Genomic DNA, 20,276 nt, shown 5'->3' with positions numbered 1-20,276 from the left:
AATCTTACATTATAGTACATCCACTACTGCCCTCTAATCCCAACCTTTTACATGCTTCAGTACCACAGTCAATAGTAACTGCTGCATCTAAGGAGTCTGACAGGCAATAATGATTTATAAAACTATGTATTATGCATTATGTAAGTGATCAAAAGATTGCAAGGGGAATAAAAAGTGTGTGGTGCACATCAAGGCATGCAAGCAACTGTAGTACTGTGTTTAAAGGGAACCTGTCACCTGTACTATAAAGCCCTTACTGAGGGCAGCATAGTGTAGTAAGAGCCCCGCTGGTTTCAACAGTCTGTCACTTCTGAGCCCCCAGGCAGTACTTTTATACTGACATGTGGAACCCTGCAGCTGGCACCAGCATAACTGAAAAGAAACCTGGCAGTCATCACCCAGAGGTGGGGGAGGGCAGGGACAGCGAGCCTCATTGGACTCCTCTCCCTCACAGTGCTGGCGCATGCTGCGGAGTTCAGCATGTCAGTACTATCAGAGTCAGCTCAGAAGTGACAGGCCCCTGAAATCAGCAGGTCTGCCGCTACACTATGCTGCCCTCAAGTGAGGGCAGCAAAGTACAGGTGACAGGTTCCCTTTAAGAGGCTGCCAACAACTCTGCAACATTTCCAGCAATGATGTTTGAAAACAAAACTACACAAGCAGTGGAATACAAAATTCATTTAATTTCTAATACAAAACATTTTTAATGTTTGAAAAATACATTTTGATCCTAAAAACTGCAATTTGGGGAAAGGCATGGTTTAAGGCTGTATTCACAGAGTCATATTAATCTGTTAGGTGGTTCAACACTAAAGTAATATACTGCATTTTTACAAATGTGTTATGTCACAAATCCTCACCCAACCTAGTCTAGTGACCCAAAAAAGGTCTGGTTATTAGACATGCGGTCGGCTGAAGTTTGGCAACATAATACGCACATCCAGCCTTAGGACTTTACATTTCAGAGGAAAACCTGGAAAAAAAAAGCTCAAAAGGTGTGAAATATACAATCCTTACATGGACTATCAACAGGACTGTGTGAGTGCAGCCTAAACAGTGAAAAGTATTCACAGAGTGCATATTACTGATGGTGTGACATCACACTGGCCCATCAAGCATTAAGGGGCTGTCCTCCTCGGGGCTGGTCAGGGAGCTAGCAGACCATGTTCTTCAAGCAACATAGTCATACAAGCTGACCCTTCATCAAGTCATCCAGAGGTCCTCTGCCCTGCTCAGTCACTGTATGGTTTCTTTGGGGTCTGTCCGACTGCAGTTCCTCTCGCCTTCATGCTGTACAGGGGATCGACCAGTTTATTGTGAACATGCATTAACCCTGTAAACAGAATGGCACTGGTATTAATCCATGGATATAGTTAATGGGGTTTTTAGGGAACAATATTGATGGCATATTCATACATATTCAGGAGCAGCACAATATAGAGTTCTAAGAAAGAAATTCTGCAGAATTATTTCATGAGGAATAAAAGTACAGGGTGGCCCACTAAAATGTAGCCCACCTCCAAATTCTTTTTCAGAGTCCTGTAGGAACTGAAAGCTGAGCTCTGATTGGTTGCTATGGGCAACTAGGCCATATTGACTATTAGGCAGTTTGATTTGGAGATATTGGAGGCGGGCTCGGGAATCAGTATGAAACCAGGCACAATGCCTGACAGGGCTGCCTGAGCAGATTACATTGATTCGTGTTTTAACCTGATTTTTTTGTGGCATTCTGGAGATACCGTACTTTTTCTTAATATCCAAATGAGATCTAAAGAGCACCAAGGGCCCAAGTCATTGTATGCACCCTAGCTCCTCCACTCTGCTTCACCAGAGACTTCAGCTAATTAAAAGGGCCAGGGGCCTTCTAACCGCCATCTTGCCGGGCCCTGTCATACTGGTGTTCCCGGTGACAGATTCCCTTTAACCCAAATCTGGCATTAGACCAATAGAGACAAAGAGGGAGATTTATCAAAACTGGTGCAGGAAAAAGCAGAGTAGTTGCCCATGGCAACCAATCAGGTTGCTGAGTTTATTTTCCAAAGAACCACTGAAAATGAAAGGTGGAATCTGATTGGTTGCTCTTCAAAAGTACTCTGCTGCCCCAAAGTCTTTAAAGAAAAGCAATACGTGTATAGTCAAGCATGTATGTGATCATGATCTCAAACACCGGCATTCAAAACATGACAGGAATCTTTAGGTTGTGGCTATTGTGCAACCTTCACTAGTCAAGTATTAACCATTTCAGCACAGTCAGTTTTTATTTTCTCTCTTCCAAGAGCCATGATTTTTTATTTTTTTTGCATTCACATAGCAGTATAAGGCCTCATGCACATGACCGTTGTGTGCATCCGTGGCCGTTGTTCCGTTTTCTGTGATTTTCTGCGGACCCTTTGACTTTCAATGGGTCAGTTGAAAACTCGGAAAATGCACCGTTGTTCATCCGCGTCCGTGATCCGTGTTTCCTGTCCGTCCAAAAAATATGACCTGTCCTATTTTTTTGACGGACAACGGTTCGCAGACCCATTCAAGTCAATGGGTCCGTGAAAAAACACGGATGCACACAAGATTGTCATCCGCGTCTGTGATCCGTGTCCGTCGGCTACTTTCACACAGACGTATTGCAGATCCGTCTGCATAAAAGCTTTTTCAGAGCTGAGTTTTCACTTTGTGAAAACTCAGATCCGACAGTATATTCTAACACAGAGGCGTTCCCATAGTTATGGGGATGCTTCAAGTTAGAATATACTAAGAACTGTGTACATGACTGCCCCCTGCTGCCTGGCAGCATCTGATCTCTTACAGGGGGCTGTGATCCGCACAATTAACCCGTCAGGTGCCGCACCTGAGGGGTTTAATTGTGCGTATCATAGCCCCCTGTAAGAGATCAGATGCTGCCAGGCAGGAGGGGGCAGACCCCCCCCTCCCTCCCCAGTTTTAAATTCATTGCTGGCCAGTGCGGCCCCCCTCCCTCCCCTGTATTACATTCATTTGTGGCCCCCCTCCTAATTAAAATCCCCCCCCCCCATATACTATGGCCCCAGTTGTGCCCCCATCTTTATATTATGGCCCCAGTTGTGCCCTCATACATATACTATGACCCCAGATGTGTCCCTATACATATATTATGGCCCCAGTTGTGCCCCCATACATATACTATGACCCCAGATGTGTCCCTATACATATATTATGGCCCCAGTTGTGCCCCCATACATATACGATGGCCCCAGTTGTGGCCCCATAGATATATTATGGCCCCAGTTGGTGGCAGCGGAGAGTTCCGATCGGAGTCCCAGTTTAATCGCTGGGGCTCCGATCGGTAACCATGGCAACCAGGACGCTACTGCACAACTGGGACCGTAATATATGTATGGGGGCACATCTGGGGCCATAGTATATGGGGGGGGGGGGGATTTTAATTAGGAGGGGGGAGAGGGGGGCCGCACTGGCCACCAAGGAATTTAAAACTGGGGAGGGGGGGGGGGGGGGTCTGCCCCCTCCTGCCTGGCAGCACCTGATCTCTTACAGGGGGCTATGATCCGCACAATTAACCCCTCAGGTGCGGCACCTGAGGGGTTAATTGTGCGGATCACAGCCCCCTGTAAGAGATCGGGTGCTGCCAGGCAGCAGGGGGCAGTCATGTACACAGTTCTTAGTATATTCTAACTTGAAGCGTCCCCATCACTATGGGAACGCCTCTGTGTTAGAATATACTGTCGGATCTGAGTTTTCAGATATAACTCAAATCCAATGGTATATTCTAACATAGAGGCGTTCCCATGGTGATGGGGACGCTTCAAGTTAAAATATACCATCGGATTGGAGAAAACTCTGATCCGATGATATAATAGGGACTCCTGACTTTACATTGAAAGTCAATGGGGGACGGATCCGTTTGCAATTGCACCATATTGTGTCAACGTCAAACGGATCCATCCCCATTGACTTGCATTGTAAGTCAGGACGGATCCGTTTGGCTCCGCACGGCCAGGAGGACACCAAAATGACTTTTTTCTTCATGTCCGTGGATCCTCCAAAAATCAAGGAAGAGCCACGGAAAAAAAAAACGGACACGGATCACGGAACTACGGAACCCGTTTTTGCGGACCGCAAAAAAAAAAACGGTCATGTGCATGAGGCCTAAGGGGCTTCTTTTTTGCAGGACAAGCTGTATTTATTTCATTGCACCATTTAATTTACCATATCTTGTACTGAATAATGGGGCAAAATAATTTGTGGGTAAAACTGTGGAAAATAAATAACAATTCAGCCATTGTTTGTTGAGTTTTGTTTTTCAGCATTCACTGTTAAAAATGAGATGACAACCTTATTCTGAGAGTCAGTAAAATTTGTAGATAGCAAATTTACATTGTAGTTCTGTTTTTATATGTATATTTTACTACTTGAAAAAAATAAAATTTTTGGAAAAAAACATTTTTTCTTTGCATCTCCATTTCCTGACATCCATATATTTCCATCTATAAAGTTGTGTGAGGCAAGCTTTAGTTTTTATTGGTACCATAGTGGGGTACACAGGCTCGGACTGGCCCACAGGGTGTGAGAGATAGGCTTTATCTCTTTCTCGCTCATATATACCGGTATATGTGAACATTATGTAGTACACATTTTTGTCCACTAGATGGCCGCAAACCAGATGTATGAGCCATGTGTGCATTCCTTTGTCTTAAGGTCAATAGGGGAGGCAGAAGGTGGGAGTTAGGTAGATTTGAAAACTGCAACCTATGAACTCAGAGTTGAAGTTGCTGAAACCACTCCTATCAAGTTAAGGAGCCAATTGTCTCTTCTTAAGGAACAACCCTTTTCGTGATGTCATGTCTGCTATTTACGTTAATGTAACTTGAATAAATTCTCTTGTTCTGGCTCATGAAACCAACTGTGTGTCTGGTCTCATTATGAAAGTAGTATGAGGCGCACATACTTATACTTCTAATTGATTTGGCACCACACAAAAGAAGATGAAAATCGCATGAATTGCGATGACAAGGGTTAGAGGTGAATCCCCCAGTGGACCCCTAGTCTCCCACCCCCTGCACAAGTGGCACATAACACAGTAAACTTACTCCATTACATATGGGTAAGCAGAGTACAGCACCTCAACCAGCCTACGTTCATATACAAAACTGGGTCGATTATTTAAGAAACTCCCCAGTTTATTATTATAGATGCATCAGGAGGCAGACATGACTTCTAGGTATAGAGGAAAGCTTTACTGGTGGGCCCTAGGCACCCCAGTCAAACACTGGGGTACATATGACTTTTTGATTGCTTATAAAAAAAAATTGCAGGAAACAAGTTGAACAAAAAAAAAATCGGCCATTTGTTTTCTTACGGCGATCGCCTGGCATGATAAATATTTTTATATTTTAATTGTTCAGACATTTTTAGATGCAGTTATACCAATTATGTTTATTTGGTTATTGCTTAAAATAGGAAAAAGGGGCGATTTGAATTTAATATTTTTTGCGTTTATTTTTATTTATTTTTTCTGCAATTTTTAGTGGACCTGAATATGCAGTCCTCTGATCACTTTTACCATAGGCTGGATTTTTTGTGATTCATTCATTTCTATGGGATCACCACTACAACTGCAATGCCCCTGGAATCCTGTCAGACAGCTGTCATGCTACCAGTGTAGCCATACCCTTAGGCCAGTCACAGATGAGTGAGTACAGTGTGAGTAACTCTATGCGCGTGGCAGCGAGAGGTCCAGTTCTGAACTCTGCTCCTCTGACAGGATTACACAGAGTTATAAGGCTGTGTGTCCCTGTTAGACCTGTATCTACTGGATAAGGGCTCATGCACACGAACGTAGTTTCTTTCCGCCTCCGTTCCGTTTTTTGCGCACCGTATGCGGAACCATTCACTTCAATGGGTCCGCAAAAACAACGGAGGGTACTCCGTGTGCATTCCGTTTCCGTATTTCCGTTCCGCAAAAAAATAGTGCATGTTCTATTATTGTCCGCATATCACGGTCCAAAGCTTCATTCAAGTCAATGGGTCCGCAAAAAATACGGAACGCACACGGAACACATCTGTATGTCATCTGTATTTTGCGGATCCATACTGTAGAAATGTTATGCCCAGCCCATATCGCTCATGTGTTTGGTGATAAATAAGCTACTGTTTCAGTTTCTGATCCGCAAAAAACGGATCGCATACGGAAACCATATGGATATGTTTTGTGGAATAACAGAATAAGAGAGGACTTAAATCAGAGAAAAAAAAAAAAAAAAAGACCTCAAATATGGAACGGACCACATAACAAAGGTCGTGTGCATGAGCCCTAACACTGACAGTGTTCAGAACAGGACCTCTCCCTACCACACGCAGGGAGTTTCTTGCTCTGAACTCACTCGTCTGTGTCTCGCCTTATACTACTGGAGTCTGAGATCTTTCCTGGCTGACTATTAAGCTCTGCTGCAGGCCGTTTGCTATAGCAGGCTTGGAAGCTTTCATAAGGCCCCAGGCTGCAATAGCAACTTATTGAAGGCCTGGGATTTCACTGCAGGGGCTCCGATTGAAAGGCCCCCTCTCATGCCTTCACTATGTAAGAGTTAGGGATCATGCACACGACCGTTGCCTGTTTTGCCGGCCGCGTGTATTCCTCAATTTGCGCAATGGAAGGTCTGGCTGCAAACAAGGTCTAAAATGCACCGAGGGCCGGCCAAAGTCACTGTGCATGCTAGCGCTTCCACTCTGCTTCACAAGCCATTTCTCCTCCTGTTGATTGGCCAGTGGAGCAAAGAGACAGTGTGTAAGCATTTCTATATCTTCGTTTTAGCAAATGACAAAAGTCTCAGCACTCAGACCCCCATCGATCAAAACCTTTGATATGTCACAGTGACCCCACCAACTATTACAGTTTTAATTGAACAGTCCCAGAAATTTCTGCAACAAATCTGCCATGTGAGAATACGGGCAAAATATGTGGATACAGCAAAAGCAAAAAAATCTCTTGCCACGTATAGTCTTCAAACAACTGCATATATTAATACCAAGGAGTTAGTAGAATATGAAATCTAACATTACATTGGTTCCATGGGATTTACATATTGATGACCTATGTATAGGATAAGTCATCAATGAGATAGATGGTGGGAGTACAACTCCCAGCATCCCCACTGTTCAGCTGTTTGAGGAGTCTGCAGTGCCCCTGTGATTATCGCGGCCTCCTCGCAGCTTACCAAGCACAGTGCTCTACACTATATAGTGGCTGTGGTTGGTACTGCAGCTTAGCCCCACTTGAATGCCGTGATGTCACATGGCCTAGAGGCCTAAACACACACAGAGCCCCTTTGTACAGCTGATCGCTTTAAATTTCAGAATATGTGCTAGAAATATACCTTTAAAATATTTGACAGTCTTTACACGCAGCTCTAGTGTCGCATCTTCATCACAAACAAACACTGTACTTGGGTGCTGCTGGAAGGCAGACACTGTCCACATGTGGTTTACTCCTTCTTCTATAGCCTTGTATAGAGCAAAGGCCTTATGTGCCCCAGTGATCAGTATCATTACCTACAGAAGTAAAGAGAAAGACAAACGGCAGTTAGGCAGCTGAGTCCCATACACTAAGTAATTTTTAAATCTTTGTTTTCATGACAGCTTTTTTATGATAGTTGTCATTTTTTCAAAACTATTTTTTCTTTAAATCACATAGAAGAACCTTAACCCCTCCCAGCACAATGTTGTAAATGTACGGTGCAGAAAATGAGTGGGCTCAGGAGGGTAGCTGATACAGCTCACTCTCTGTTAATTCCTCAGATGTTGTGGTCAGTATTACAGCAAGGTCCCCTCTGTAAGCCCAACAGCCCTATGGCAGCCAAGGACCTAACAAGACTCCCCGGTCGGTCTGCCATATACAAGGCCTGTACTTAATAGGCTGCCTGTCAATTAAGGGTACGGATACACTAGTCATGCAACATCTGTTTCGGCCAGGCTCACAGGGGCGTCACAGTGTAGCGGTGATCCTGTGGAAATGGATGGGGTCGCAGCATTAATCGCAAAAAATACAACTCTGCTGGATTTTCTTGTGGTCACAGTCGCAGCATATAAGCAAATCATGCTGCGACCCCATTCATTTCTATGGGACCACCGCTACACTGCAATGCCCCTGCGATCCTGGCTGAGACAGCCATCACGCTACCAGTGTAGCCATGCCCTTAGACCAGTCACAGTGTGGCAGTGACAGCTCCTATTCTGAACTTTGTTCCTCTGACAGGATTACACAGCGTTATACTCATTTATATTAAGTCATTTTTAGTGGACTTGACTAAGCAGTCCTTGAGCACTTGTACCATAGGCTGGATTTTTTGTGATTCATTGATTTCTATGCGATCACCCTCCCCGATCCTCTCAGACTGCTGTGTGCGACCAGTGTAGTCATACCCTTAGGCCAGTCATAGATGAGCGAATACAGTGTGAGAAACGTACTCCCTGCGGCAGTGAGAGCCCCTGTTTTAGACTTCTACAGGATTACACAACGTTATACTTATTTATAAAGCTGTGTGACCTTGTTAGACCTGTATCTACTAAATTACACTGACGGCATTATGTCACTGTAAATCAATAGATTCCAGGTCTTGCAGGTCACACAGTCATTCAAATCATTATAACGCTGTGCAATGCTGTCAGAGGAGCAGAGTTCAGAACAGGAGCTCACTGTCATGCGCAGCGAGTTTCTCACACTGTTAGGCTGGGTTCACACTTGAGCGTTTTACAGCGCGTTCAAACGCGCTGTAAAACGCTCAACACATGAAAACCAATGCTTCCCTATGGCCCTGGTTCTCACTTGAGCGTTTTACAGCGCTGAAAAACGCGCTGTAAAACGCCCTACGCTCAAACAAGTACTTGAGCTTCTTTGGGGCGTTTTGACGCGCGTTTGTGGCCATAGGACATAGCAGTCAATCACACAAACGCGCGTCAAACGCGCGTTTACTATTGCAAAAAACGCTCGTCAAAAACGCGCGTCAAAAACGCGCGTTAAACGCGCATATCAAAGACGCTCAGGTCTGAACCCAGCCTTAGGGCTGCAGCTAACGATTATTTGAATAATCGATTAGTTCTCGATAATTTAATCAATTAATCGGGAAAAAACACCAAAATTATGATATGATTTTACTTGAAAAATTATGTTCAAAGGCCATATTAAAACAAATTGTGGATGGCACCGTTATGGAGGGGGATCTGTGGGTGGCACCGTTATGGAGGGGGATCTGTGGGTGGCACCGTTATGGAGGGGGATCTGTGGGTGGCACCGTTATGGAGGGGGATCTGTGGGTGGCACCGTTATGGAGGGGGATCTGTGGATCTGTTATGGGGAGGGGGATCTGTGCATGACACTGTTATGGGTATAGGGATCTGTGCACGGTTATGGGGAGGGGGGATCTATAGATGACACTATATAGCATCTTATGCTATGTGTCATGCACAGATCCCCCTCCCCATAACAGTGCCATGCACAGATCCCCCTCCCCATAACAGTGCCATGCACAGATCCCCCTCCCCATAACAGTGCCATGCAAAGATCCCCCTCCCCATAACAGTGCCATGCAAAGATCCCCCTCCCATAACAGTGCCATGCAAAGATCCCCCTCCCCATAACAGTGCCATGCACAGATCCCCCTCCCCATAACAGTGCCATGCACAGATCCCCCTCCCCATAACAGTGCCATGCACAGATCCCCCTCCCCATAACAGCCCCTGCCCCGCTGCTCACAGCAGACTATTCTGGCAGTAATTTTCACGTGACGCATCTGCTCCGCCCACTTTATGAATGAAGGAGGCGGAGCAGGCGCGTCACGTGAGTAAGTGACGTTACGCTGCCGTCCGCTCTGCCTGTTACTGGAGCTTCATTGTAAGGTAAAATAAAGATGCGCCGATTTAAAGTAAACCGCCCGCCCGCATAGCAACGAATCAGCGATTATTCGATAACTGGATTCGTCGACAACGAATCCCGTTATTGAATATTATCGATAAAGTCGATTAATCGTTGCAGCCCTACACACTGTACTCGCTCATCTGTGCCTGGCCCTATACTGACAGGGATAATACACTGCAATATAGAAAAACTGCAATGCAATCAAAGGATCACATGCTCAAATCTTCTAATGGTCAATACAGTAAAAAACAAAAACAAAGACAGACCGCTGTTTATTCTGCCATTCTATAACTGGAATAAAAAGTATTCAAATGTCTTTTCCCCCCCCTCCCAGAGATGATAACAATGAAAACTAACAGTTGTCCCTCAAAAATCATGCCTTAATACAATTCCACTTATACAAGTGTTGTAAAACAAAAAACTATAAATAAAGCATATCACTTAAAAATATGGTACAGAGATATATATATATATATATATATATATATATATATATATATATATATATATATATATACACATACACACACACACACACACACACACATACATACACACACACACATATACAGGGAGTGCAGAATTATTAGGCAAATGAGTATTTTGACCACATCATCCTCTTTATGCATGTTGTCTTACTCCAAGCTGTATAGGCTCGAAAGCCTACTACCAATTAAGCATATTAGGTGATGTGCATCTCTGTAATGAGAAGGGGTGTGGTCTAATGACATCAACACCCTATATTAGGTGTGCATAATTATTAGGCAACTTCCTTTCCTTTGGCAAAATGGGTCAAAAGAAGGACTTGACAGGCTCAGAAAAGTCAAAAATAGTGAGATATCTTGCAGAGGGATGCAGCACTCTTAAAATTGCAAAGCTTCTGAAGCGTGATCATCGAACAATCAAGCGTTTCATTCAAAATAGTCAACAGGGTCGCAAGAAGCGTGTGGAAAAACCAAGGCGCAAAATAACTGCCCATGAACTGAGAAAAGTCAAGCGTGCAGCTGCCAAGATGCCACTTGCCACCAGTTTGGCCATATTTCAGAGCTGCAACATCACTGGAGTGCCCAAAAGCACAAGGTGTGCAATACTCAGAGACATGGCCAAGGTAAGAAAGGCTGAAAGACAACCACCACTGAACAAGACACACAAGCTGAAACGTCAAGACTGGGCCAAGAAATATCTCAAGACTGATTTTTCTAAGGTTTTATGGACTGATGAAATGAGAGTGAGTCTTGATGGGCCAGATGGATGGGCCCGTGGCTGGATTGGTAAAGGGCAGAGAGCTCCAGTCCGACTCAGACGCCAGCAAGGTGGAGGTGGAGTACTGGTTTGGGCTGGTATCATCAAAGATGAGCTTGTGGGGCCTTTTCGGGTTGAGGATGGAGTCAAGCTCAACTCCCAGTCCTACTGCCAGTTTCTGGAAGACACCTTCTTCAAGCAGTGGTACAGGAAGAAGTCTGCATCCTTCAAGAAAAACATGATTTTCATGCAGGACAATGCTCCATCACACGCGTCCAAGTACTCCACAGCATGGCTGGCAAGAAAGGGTATAAAAGAAGAAAATCTAATGACATGGCCTCCTTGTTCACCTGATCTGAACTCCATTGAGAACCTGTGGTCCATCATCAAATGTGAGATTTACAAGGAGGGAAAACAGTACACCTCTCTGAACAGTGTCTGGGAGGCTGTGGTTGCTGCTGCACGCAATGTTGATGGTGAACAGATCAAAACACTGACAGAATCCATGGATGGCAGGCTTTTGAGTGTCCTTGCAAAGAAAGGTGGCTATATTGGTCACTGATTTGTTTTTGTATGTCAGAAATGTATATTTGTGAATGTTGAGATGTTATATTGGTTTCACTGGTAAAAATAAATAATTGAAATGGGTATATATTTGTTTTTTGTTAAGTTGCCTAATAATTATGCACAGTAATAGTCACCTGCACACACAGATATCCCCCTAAAATAGCTAAAACTAAAAACAAACTAAAAACTACTTCCAAAAATATTCAGCTTTGATATTAATGAGTTTTTTGGGTTCATTGAGAACATGGTTGTTGTTCAATAATAAAATTAATCCTCAAAAATACAACTTGCCTAATAATTCTGCACTCCCTGTATATATGCCATTTTAACGACTCACAGAATAACATTAGTTGACATATTTGTACAGCATGGTAAATGCCATAAAAGCTAAACCCCAAAAAAATGGCTAATTATTTTTTATTATTATTCCAAACCAAATTGATAATACATTATATGGACCTCAATATGGTTCCCACATACGGCTACTGTAACAGTAAAATGTATGGCTTTTGCAATGCAAAGATTTATAAAAATAAAAATAAATTGTTATGTCTTAATTTATACTTGTACCCGCTAGAAACTAAATTTTATTTTCATAAAGAAAGAATTTTGGGGGACATCACTTATTTTTACACTATATATGTTGGGGCTGTCAGAGCAGTACTAGGTACAGTAAGATCTAGAAGCTCTGCCATTTATTGCTGCTGCCTCTATTGTATACACAGTGCATATTGGAGATTTACTAATCAAAATGTGCCAGAACTGGCATACTTTGCACCACATTTTATAATGGTTTTAGACACCAGAGGCTTTTTCCAACTCATATCAAGACATTGTGGCTTAGCAGGAAAGGTCTAACCTAAAAGCAGGGTTTACAACTGTCCAGAAATTTCTAGACAGTCCATAAAAATAGGTGACTTTTTCTGTGTCACTAATCACCCAACAAATAAATGCTTGTTTGTCAGTGATTACATTTTCTATGTGGGACATAACAATAAAATCATCATTTGCCGGCAGCAGATTGTCCTGTGTAAACTGAGATGAGGTGCTGGCAAACTAATCTGTATGTGGAGAAGCAATCGTAGCAACAATCGCTTGTTCCTCTACAGAGGGGATTATTGTGCATGTAAATGCAGCTATCATCTCCACTCAGCGATCAGGCAGTAATCGGGAGCAAACAGTTCATTCCCTATTATTGCCCATGCATCAGCAGGTACACCAAATGTATCATCTAGCATAAGCCACCGTGATAAATGTGGCACACTTTTAGAATGTCTAGTCTAAGTTTACACTAAGTATTAGACAGTATCAGTAAACCTGCATATTGAGTGTCATGTATACAGAGATCCAAGTTTCCACCTCCTCTCTTGTTTGACAGCTGAGCACCCAATCTGTGGCTGTATGATCCTCTGTGCAGTTATTGCACAACACCATGGGGAAATGTATTATTCTGCCAAAACTGTTTCCTGATGCAAAAAATAAATAAATCTGAAACCTCATGTGCCATTTCTACTTGCTGCTGCAAATTTTGAGTCTATGCGCACGGACTTCCAGAGGATGCAACTCATTTATGCAGAGGCGTGCGTCCTGCAATCGGCGATAATGCAGACATTTAACCCATCAGATGCTGTGGGTCAGTTGCACCCGGGGCCCAAACAGCTTCCCCGCATTGAGATTGGGGAAGCCGTTCGTTTGTGGTAATACCCCGAGTCTCTCTGAAGAAACCCAGCCTATTACTGACGATAGTTCATTGCAGTGTAAGGCCTTGGGGGGATGGGGGCTTAAAGTTTAAAAAAAGTAAAACAAGTTTTTAAAAGTATAAACAAAATATAAAAATTTAAATCACTCCCTTTCTCTATAATAAAAATAAATAATAAAAAAAAATAGGCATTGCTGTGTCCCAAAATGGGACGTTCACTGTACGGGATAAATGTACTATTAAAATATACATTTATCCCGTACAGTGAACGCCCCCCAAAAAAATATATCAAACTGGCCGATTTGCTGTTTTTTCATCGCTTCACTTCCCCACAAAAATTGAATAAAAGTGATCAAAAAGTCTGACACCCCCCCAAAATGGTGTCACTTAAAAACTACAGATCGCTCCACAAAAAATTAGCCCTTACACAGCTCCGTAGACATAACTACAAAATAGTTATGGGTATCAGAATATGGAAATAAAAAAAAATGTATTTTTCAAAGATTTATATATATTTTTTTTAAGTATTAAAACACAAGAAAGTGTGGTATCGTTATAATTGTCTTATATCAGAGAATGAAGGTAACAAGTCCGTTTTACCACACGTACGCTGTACAAACAAAACCCATAAAACTATGGCAGAATTGCATTTATTTTCCAATTTCCCACTACATCGTATGGAATATTAAATGGTGCCATTAGAAAGTACTACTTGTCCCCCAAAAAACAAGCCCTCATACGGCTACCAGAACAGAAAACTAAAGAAAGTTATGGCTGGAAGGCATGGATTAAAAAATGGAAACACAAAAATGGAAAATTGCCGTTCCTGAATGTGCTAATGTACACTACACTTTATAAACTTGGAAATAAATGAAACAATATAAAAGGCTGGCACTCAAATCAATCACCCATCATTTTTTCTGTGCAACTATTAAATGCTTAAATCAACCTTTCATAAAATCTATACAAAAGTAACAGAACAGAAACAGCTTATGTTTCCTCTTTCATGAAAATGACAAACTATTAAAGAGGACCTCTCACCACTCCTGACATGACTGTTTTAATAGCTTCATGCATTCCTCATAACAATTCTGGAGCATCTATTCTTATGACTCTTTGCTGTGCCATTCCTGTATTATTCCTGCTCGAAGTTTATTGCCAGAAGGGTACTGCTGGGTGTTACCAGTAGACTGTGTGTATGACTGTCCAACTATTGCTGCTGGTGTCAGACAGTGCAAGGACACACCCCCATCACCCATCTGTACCTTTACTACAAGCTGCTGACCATTCATTCATAAACTTCTAGTAGAAATACTAGAGAATGGCAGAACATAAAGTCATAGGACTAGATGCTCCAGAATTGCTATTACATGGGGAACGCAAGTAGTTACTAAGACAGACACGTCAGGAGAGGTGACAGGTCCTCTTTAAAGCCAAGCTTACCTCTTTTGCATCCATCACTGTTCCTACACCAACAGTCAGAGCCATGGTAGGTACTTTTGAGAGATTGTTATCAAAGAAACGTGCATTTGCCAATATGGTGTCCATGGCCAATGTCTTCACTCTCGTTCTGGATACCAGACTGGACCCTGGTTCATTAAAAGCTATGTGACCATCAGGCCCGATCCCTGTCACCAAATAAACACAAGCACAAGTCTGTATATGCAATGAACAGAGAAGAGAAGCACTTAGCCCTTTGGCTGATCATGTCAGTTTGCCTCCAACTTAAAAGGGGTTGTCCGGGTTCAGAGCTGAACCCGGACATATCCATAATTTCACCTAGGCAGCCCCCCGGATGTTAGCATCAGAGCATTTCATGCTCTGATGCTCTCCCTTGCCCTGCTTGTGTTATTTATCATAACACACTGCCGTGCAGAGGCTTCCGCCCAGCAGTGTGTTCGGTGACGTCACCAGCTCTGATGGGTCGGTTTTAGCACTGCCCTAGCTGTTTTACAGGCTAGGGCAGTGCTAAAGCCCGCCCATCAGTACCAGTGACGTCACTGGGCTCACAACTGGGTGGAAGCCTTCGCCTGGCAGCCTGCAGGAGAGCCCGGTACATCACCGGAAGTCCACAAAATGCCTTTTCCCTGCGCGATTCAAGGCAAAGGAGAGCATCGGAGAAAGAACTGCCTGGATGCTCTTGTAAGGGGGGATGCCTGGGTGAAATTCTGGGTTCAGCTGTGAACCTGGACATCCCCTTTAACCAATATTATTCAGGGATGCGAGTTATTAAAAGGGATTATAATGTTAGATACCCGAAATGACAAATTCGTTTTCATCTAGAAAACTGTTCCAGTTAATTCAATAATGTGCATTGCTGGACATCTAAAGATAAATAATGTACAGTGATTCCTCAAGATACAATATTTTTAACATACAATGGTCTTATCTGACCCATTGTAATTTGAAATTAGACTCAACATACAATGCTTCAGACTCAGAGCCAACCAATCAAGGTCACTTCTCTGGAAAACTAGCTGTATTAGTTACAAGTTAGCAGCTATTCCTGACTGTTATATGTAAGGACTTGTTTTATCTGTCTTAGTTATCTGCTTATTTTTCGTAAATCTTCAATTTATCTTATCTTGGATGACATTTTGTGGCTTTGGAACCGATTACTCAAGTAACAATGGTTTCAACATACAATATTAATTGTTTCCAGGAGGACCATTGTATCTTGAGGGACCACTGTATTCTCCAATTGCAGAGATTGGTCAGTAATAACTAAGAGAAACTGATATCTAGTCCATAATTATTACAACCATTGGTACACCTTAAAGGGGCATTCCCATCTCAGACTAGGATATGCCCCCATTGTCTGATAGATGTGGGTCCCAGCGGTGGGACCCGCACCTACAACAAGAACGAAGCGGGGAGCGCTGTGGCTGGAGAACCCCGGATTTCCCGGGGTCTGTCCACCACCAAGCGCTGCTCTCATAGAAGTGAATGGGAGCGCAACGCCCATGCGTAGCCCATGCTCCCATTCATTTCTATGGGGTAGACGGCAATAGCCGAGCTAGCGCTTGGCTATTTTCGGCAGCCCCATAGAAATAAATGGAGGGCGGCTGCGCATGCGCTCCGTTCTCATTGTATACCCTAGAGATATGCCCCCATTGTTTGAGATGGGAAGACCACTTTAAGGGTCCATTCCACAAAATTACAGATCCGCAAAACACGGACACCGGCCATGTGCGTTCTGGATTTTGAGGACCGCACATGTCCGGCAATATGATAGAAATGCCTATTCTTGTCCGTGGCTGCAGACAAGAATAGGACATGCTCTCTCTTTTTTGCGGGGCTGCGGAATGGAACTACGGATGCGGACAGCACACGGTGCGGTGTCTGCATCTTTTGCGGCCCCATTGAAATGAATTGAGGCTGCAGCCGGACACTTCCTCTGCCAGTCAGGGGAATGTCAGCTCCAGTAAGCAGGGAACCAGGAGAGCAGGGCAGGCCAGACAGGTGCTGGTAGTGGGAGACTCCATTATTAGGGGAACATATAGGGCAATCTGTCACAAAGACCGTGATCGCCGAACAGTGTGCTGTCTTACTGGTGCTAGAGTTCGACACATCGTGGATCGGGTTGACCGATTACTGGGAGGGGCTAGAGAAGATCCAGCGGTCATGGTCCATATCGGAACCAATGACAAAGTTAGAGGTAGGTGAAGAGTCCTTAAAAATGATTTCAGGGATTTAGGTCAAAAGCTTAGGGCAAGGACCTCAAAAGGTAGTATTTTACGAAATACTGCCTGTACCACGGGCCACACAAGAAAGGCAGCGGGAGATTAACAAGTGGCTCAAGAACTGGTGTAGGAAGGAGGGGCTTGGGTTCCTGAAGAACTGGGCCAAGTTCTCTATCGGCTACAGGCTCTATCGTAGGGACTGGCTGCACCTCAATGGGGAAGGGGTGTTGGGGTGAAAGATGGCTAGAAGGTTGGAGGAGTGTTTAAACTAGGGGCTGGGGGAGGGAAATTACATTATAGGAGGGGAAGATAGTGCAGATAGAGACCGGGGGCAAGGTAGTGGGACTGGGGGAGGAATGGAAGGAGGGACTAGAACTGTTCAGAAGGAAAGGTGTAGGGAAAAAAAATATACATAAAACTCTCAAAATGTATGTATACTAATGCCAGAAGCCTGACTAATAAAACTGGGGAACTGGAATTAGTGATGTGTGAGGAGGACTATGACATAGTGGGAATAAATGAGACATGGCTGGATGATAGCTATGACTGGGCAGTTAATGTACAAGGTTACAGTCTGTTTAGAAAGGATCGTCAAAACTGGAGAAGGGAGGGGGGGGGGGGGGGGTATGTCTTTATGTAAAGTCCTGTCTAAAGCCCACACTCAGGGAATATATAAGTGAGGGACATGAACATGTGGAGTCACTGTGGGTAGAGATACATGGAGCTAAAAACAACAATAAATTACTAATAGGAGTTTACTATAAACCACCTAATATACCAGAGTCCACAGAAAATCTACTACTAAACGAGATAGACAAGGTGGCAAGTCATAATGAGGTGGTTATTATGGGGGACTTCAACTACCAAGATATAGACTGGGAAACTGAAACTTGTATATCTCCTAAAGGAAACAGGTTCTTGGCAATAACCAAAGACAATTACCTTTCCCAACTGGTTCAGGACCCGACTAGAGGGACGGCCATACTGGACTTAGTATTAACCAATAGGCCTGACAGAACAACAGACGTGCAGGTTGGGGAACACCTGGTAAATAGTGACCATAAAGTAATAACCTTCCAATTATCATTCAAAAGAGCGTTTCTACAGGGAAGAACAAAAATACCAGACTTCAAAAAAGCTACATTTAGCCAACTAAGAGAGGCCATAGGCCTAACTAACTGGATAAGTCCTCAAAAATAAAAATACAGCCACAAAATGGGATATCTTTAAAAACATCCTAAAATCTCATTGTGAGAGGTACATACCGTATGGGAATAAAAGGTTAAGGAACAAAAATAAACCAATGTGGATAAATAGAACTGTAAAGAAAGCAATAAATGACAAAAAGAAAGCATATAAAATCACTAAAACAGGAGGGTAGCACGAAAGCACTGAAAAACTATAAGGAAAAAAATTGAAAACCTGTAAAAAAAACTAATAAAAGTGGCCAAACTAGAGACAGAGATTAATTGCCAAAGAGAGTAAAACTAACCCTAAAATGTTCTTCAATTATATAAATGTTAAAAAGAGAAATCTGAAGGTGTCGGCCCTTCAGGGGAAGAGTTGCAGAGAGCGATGAGGAGAAAGCAAAGCTATTAAATATTTTTTTCTCCAATGTATTCACTGAGGAAAATAAACTGTCAGATGAAATGCTGAATGTAAAAATAAATTCCCCATTAAGTGTCCTGTCTGACCCAGGAAGAAGTACAACAGTGACTTAAAAAGATTAAAATAGACAAATCGCCAGGATCGGATGGCATACACCCCCGTATCCTAAGGGAATTAATTAATTAATTAATTAATGTCATAGCCAGACCCTTATTTCTGATATTTGCAGACTCTATACAGTATTGGTGCATAGCAAATGTGGTGCCAATATTCAAAAAGGGTCCAAAAACAGAGCCTGGAAACTATAGGCCCGTAAGTTTAACATCGGCTGTGGGTAAACTATTTGTTATCTTAAAGCATCTCAATGGAAATAAGCAAATAACGCCATATCAGCATGGCTTCATGAGGAATCAGTCATGCCAAACAAATTTAATCAGTTTCTATGAGGAGGCAAGTTCTAGACTTGACAGCGGCGAATCAATGGATGTCGTATATCTGGACTTCTCCGAAGCATTTGACACTGTACCACATAAAAGTTTAGTATATAAAATGAGGATGCTCGGACTGGGAGAAAATGACTGTATGTGGGTAAGTAACTGGCTTTGTGATAGAAAACAGAGGGTGGTTATTAATGGTACACACTCAGATTGGGTCACTGTCACTAGTGGGGTACCTCAGGGGTCAGTATTGGGTCCTATTCTCTTCAATATATTTATTAATGTTCTTGTAGAAGGCTTGCATAGTAAAATATAAATTTTCGCAGATGACACTAAACTGTGTAATTAACACTGAAGAGGACAGTATACTACTACATAGGGATCTGGATAGATTGGAGGCTGGGCAGATAAGTGGCAGATGAGGTTTAACACTGACAAATGTAAAGTTATGCACATGGGAAGGAATAATGCAAGTCACCCGTACATACTAAATAGTAAAACACTCGGTAACACCGACATGGAAAAGGATCTAGGAATTTTAATAAACAGCAAACTAAGTTGCAAAAAACAGTGTCAGGCAGCTGCTGCCAAGGCCAATAAGATAAGTTGCATCAAAAAGGGGCATAGATGCCCGTGATGAGAACATAGTCCTACCACTTTACAAATCGCTAGTCAGACCACACATGGAGTACTGTGTACAGTTCTGGGCTCCTGTGAACAAGGCAGACATAGCAGAGCTGGAGAGGGTCCAGAGGAGGGCAACTAAAGTAATAACTGGAATGGGGCAACTACAGTACCCTGAAAGATTATCAAAATTAGGGTTATTCACTTTAGAAAAAAGACGACTTAGGGGAGATCTAATTAATATGTATAAATATATCAGGGGTCAGTACAGAGATCTATCCCATCATCTATTTATCCCCAGGACTGTGACTGTGACGAGGGGACATCCTCTGCGTCTGGAGGAAAGAAGGTTTGTACACAAACATAGAAGAGGAGTGAGACTCTGGAACTCTCTGCCTGAAGAGGTGGTGATGGCGAGTACAATAAAGGAATTCAATAAAAGAGGGGCCTGGATGTATTTCTGGAGTGTAATAATATTACAGGCTATAGCTACTAGAGAGGGATCGGTGATCCAGGGA

General features: G+C 43.0%; 1 protein-coding gene across 1 annotated transcript in view; it reads right to left on the bottom strand.

Moving 5' to 3' along the window:
* Positions 1-684: 684 nt before the first annotated feature.
* GNPDA1 (glucosamine-6-phosphate deaminase 1) overlaps positions 685-20,276 on the bottom strand; it is a 52,363-nt gene continuing 32,771 nt past the window's right edge. The window contains exons 5-7 of the mRNA XM_040405937.1: positions 14,850-15,034; positions 7,362-7,536; positions 685-1,333 (exon numbers count right to left, since the gene is read on the bottom strand). Of these exons, the coding sequence (XP_040261871.1) occupies positions 1,233-1,333; positions 7,362-7,536; positions 14,850-15,034 (461 nt within the window). The 3' untranslated portion in view covers positions 685-1,232. The remainder of the gene's footprint in view (positions 1,334-7,361; positions 7,537-14,849; positions 15,035-20,276) is intronic.

Source organism: Bufo bufo, chromosome 1, assembly GCF_905171765.1.
Source record: "Bufo bufo chromosome 1, aBufBuf1.1, whole genome shotgun sequence".
NCBI classification, from domain to species: domain Eukaryota; kingdom Metazoa; phylum Chordata; class Amphibia; order Anura; family Bufonidae; genus Bufo; species Bufo bufo.
Note: the sequence above shows the minus strand (reverse complement) of the source record. Positions and strands in the feature narration are given on the sequence as shown.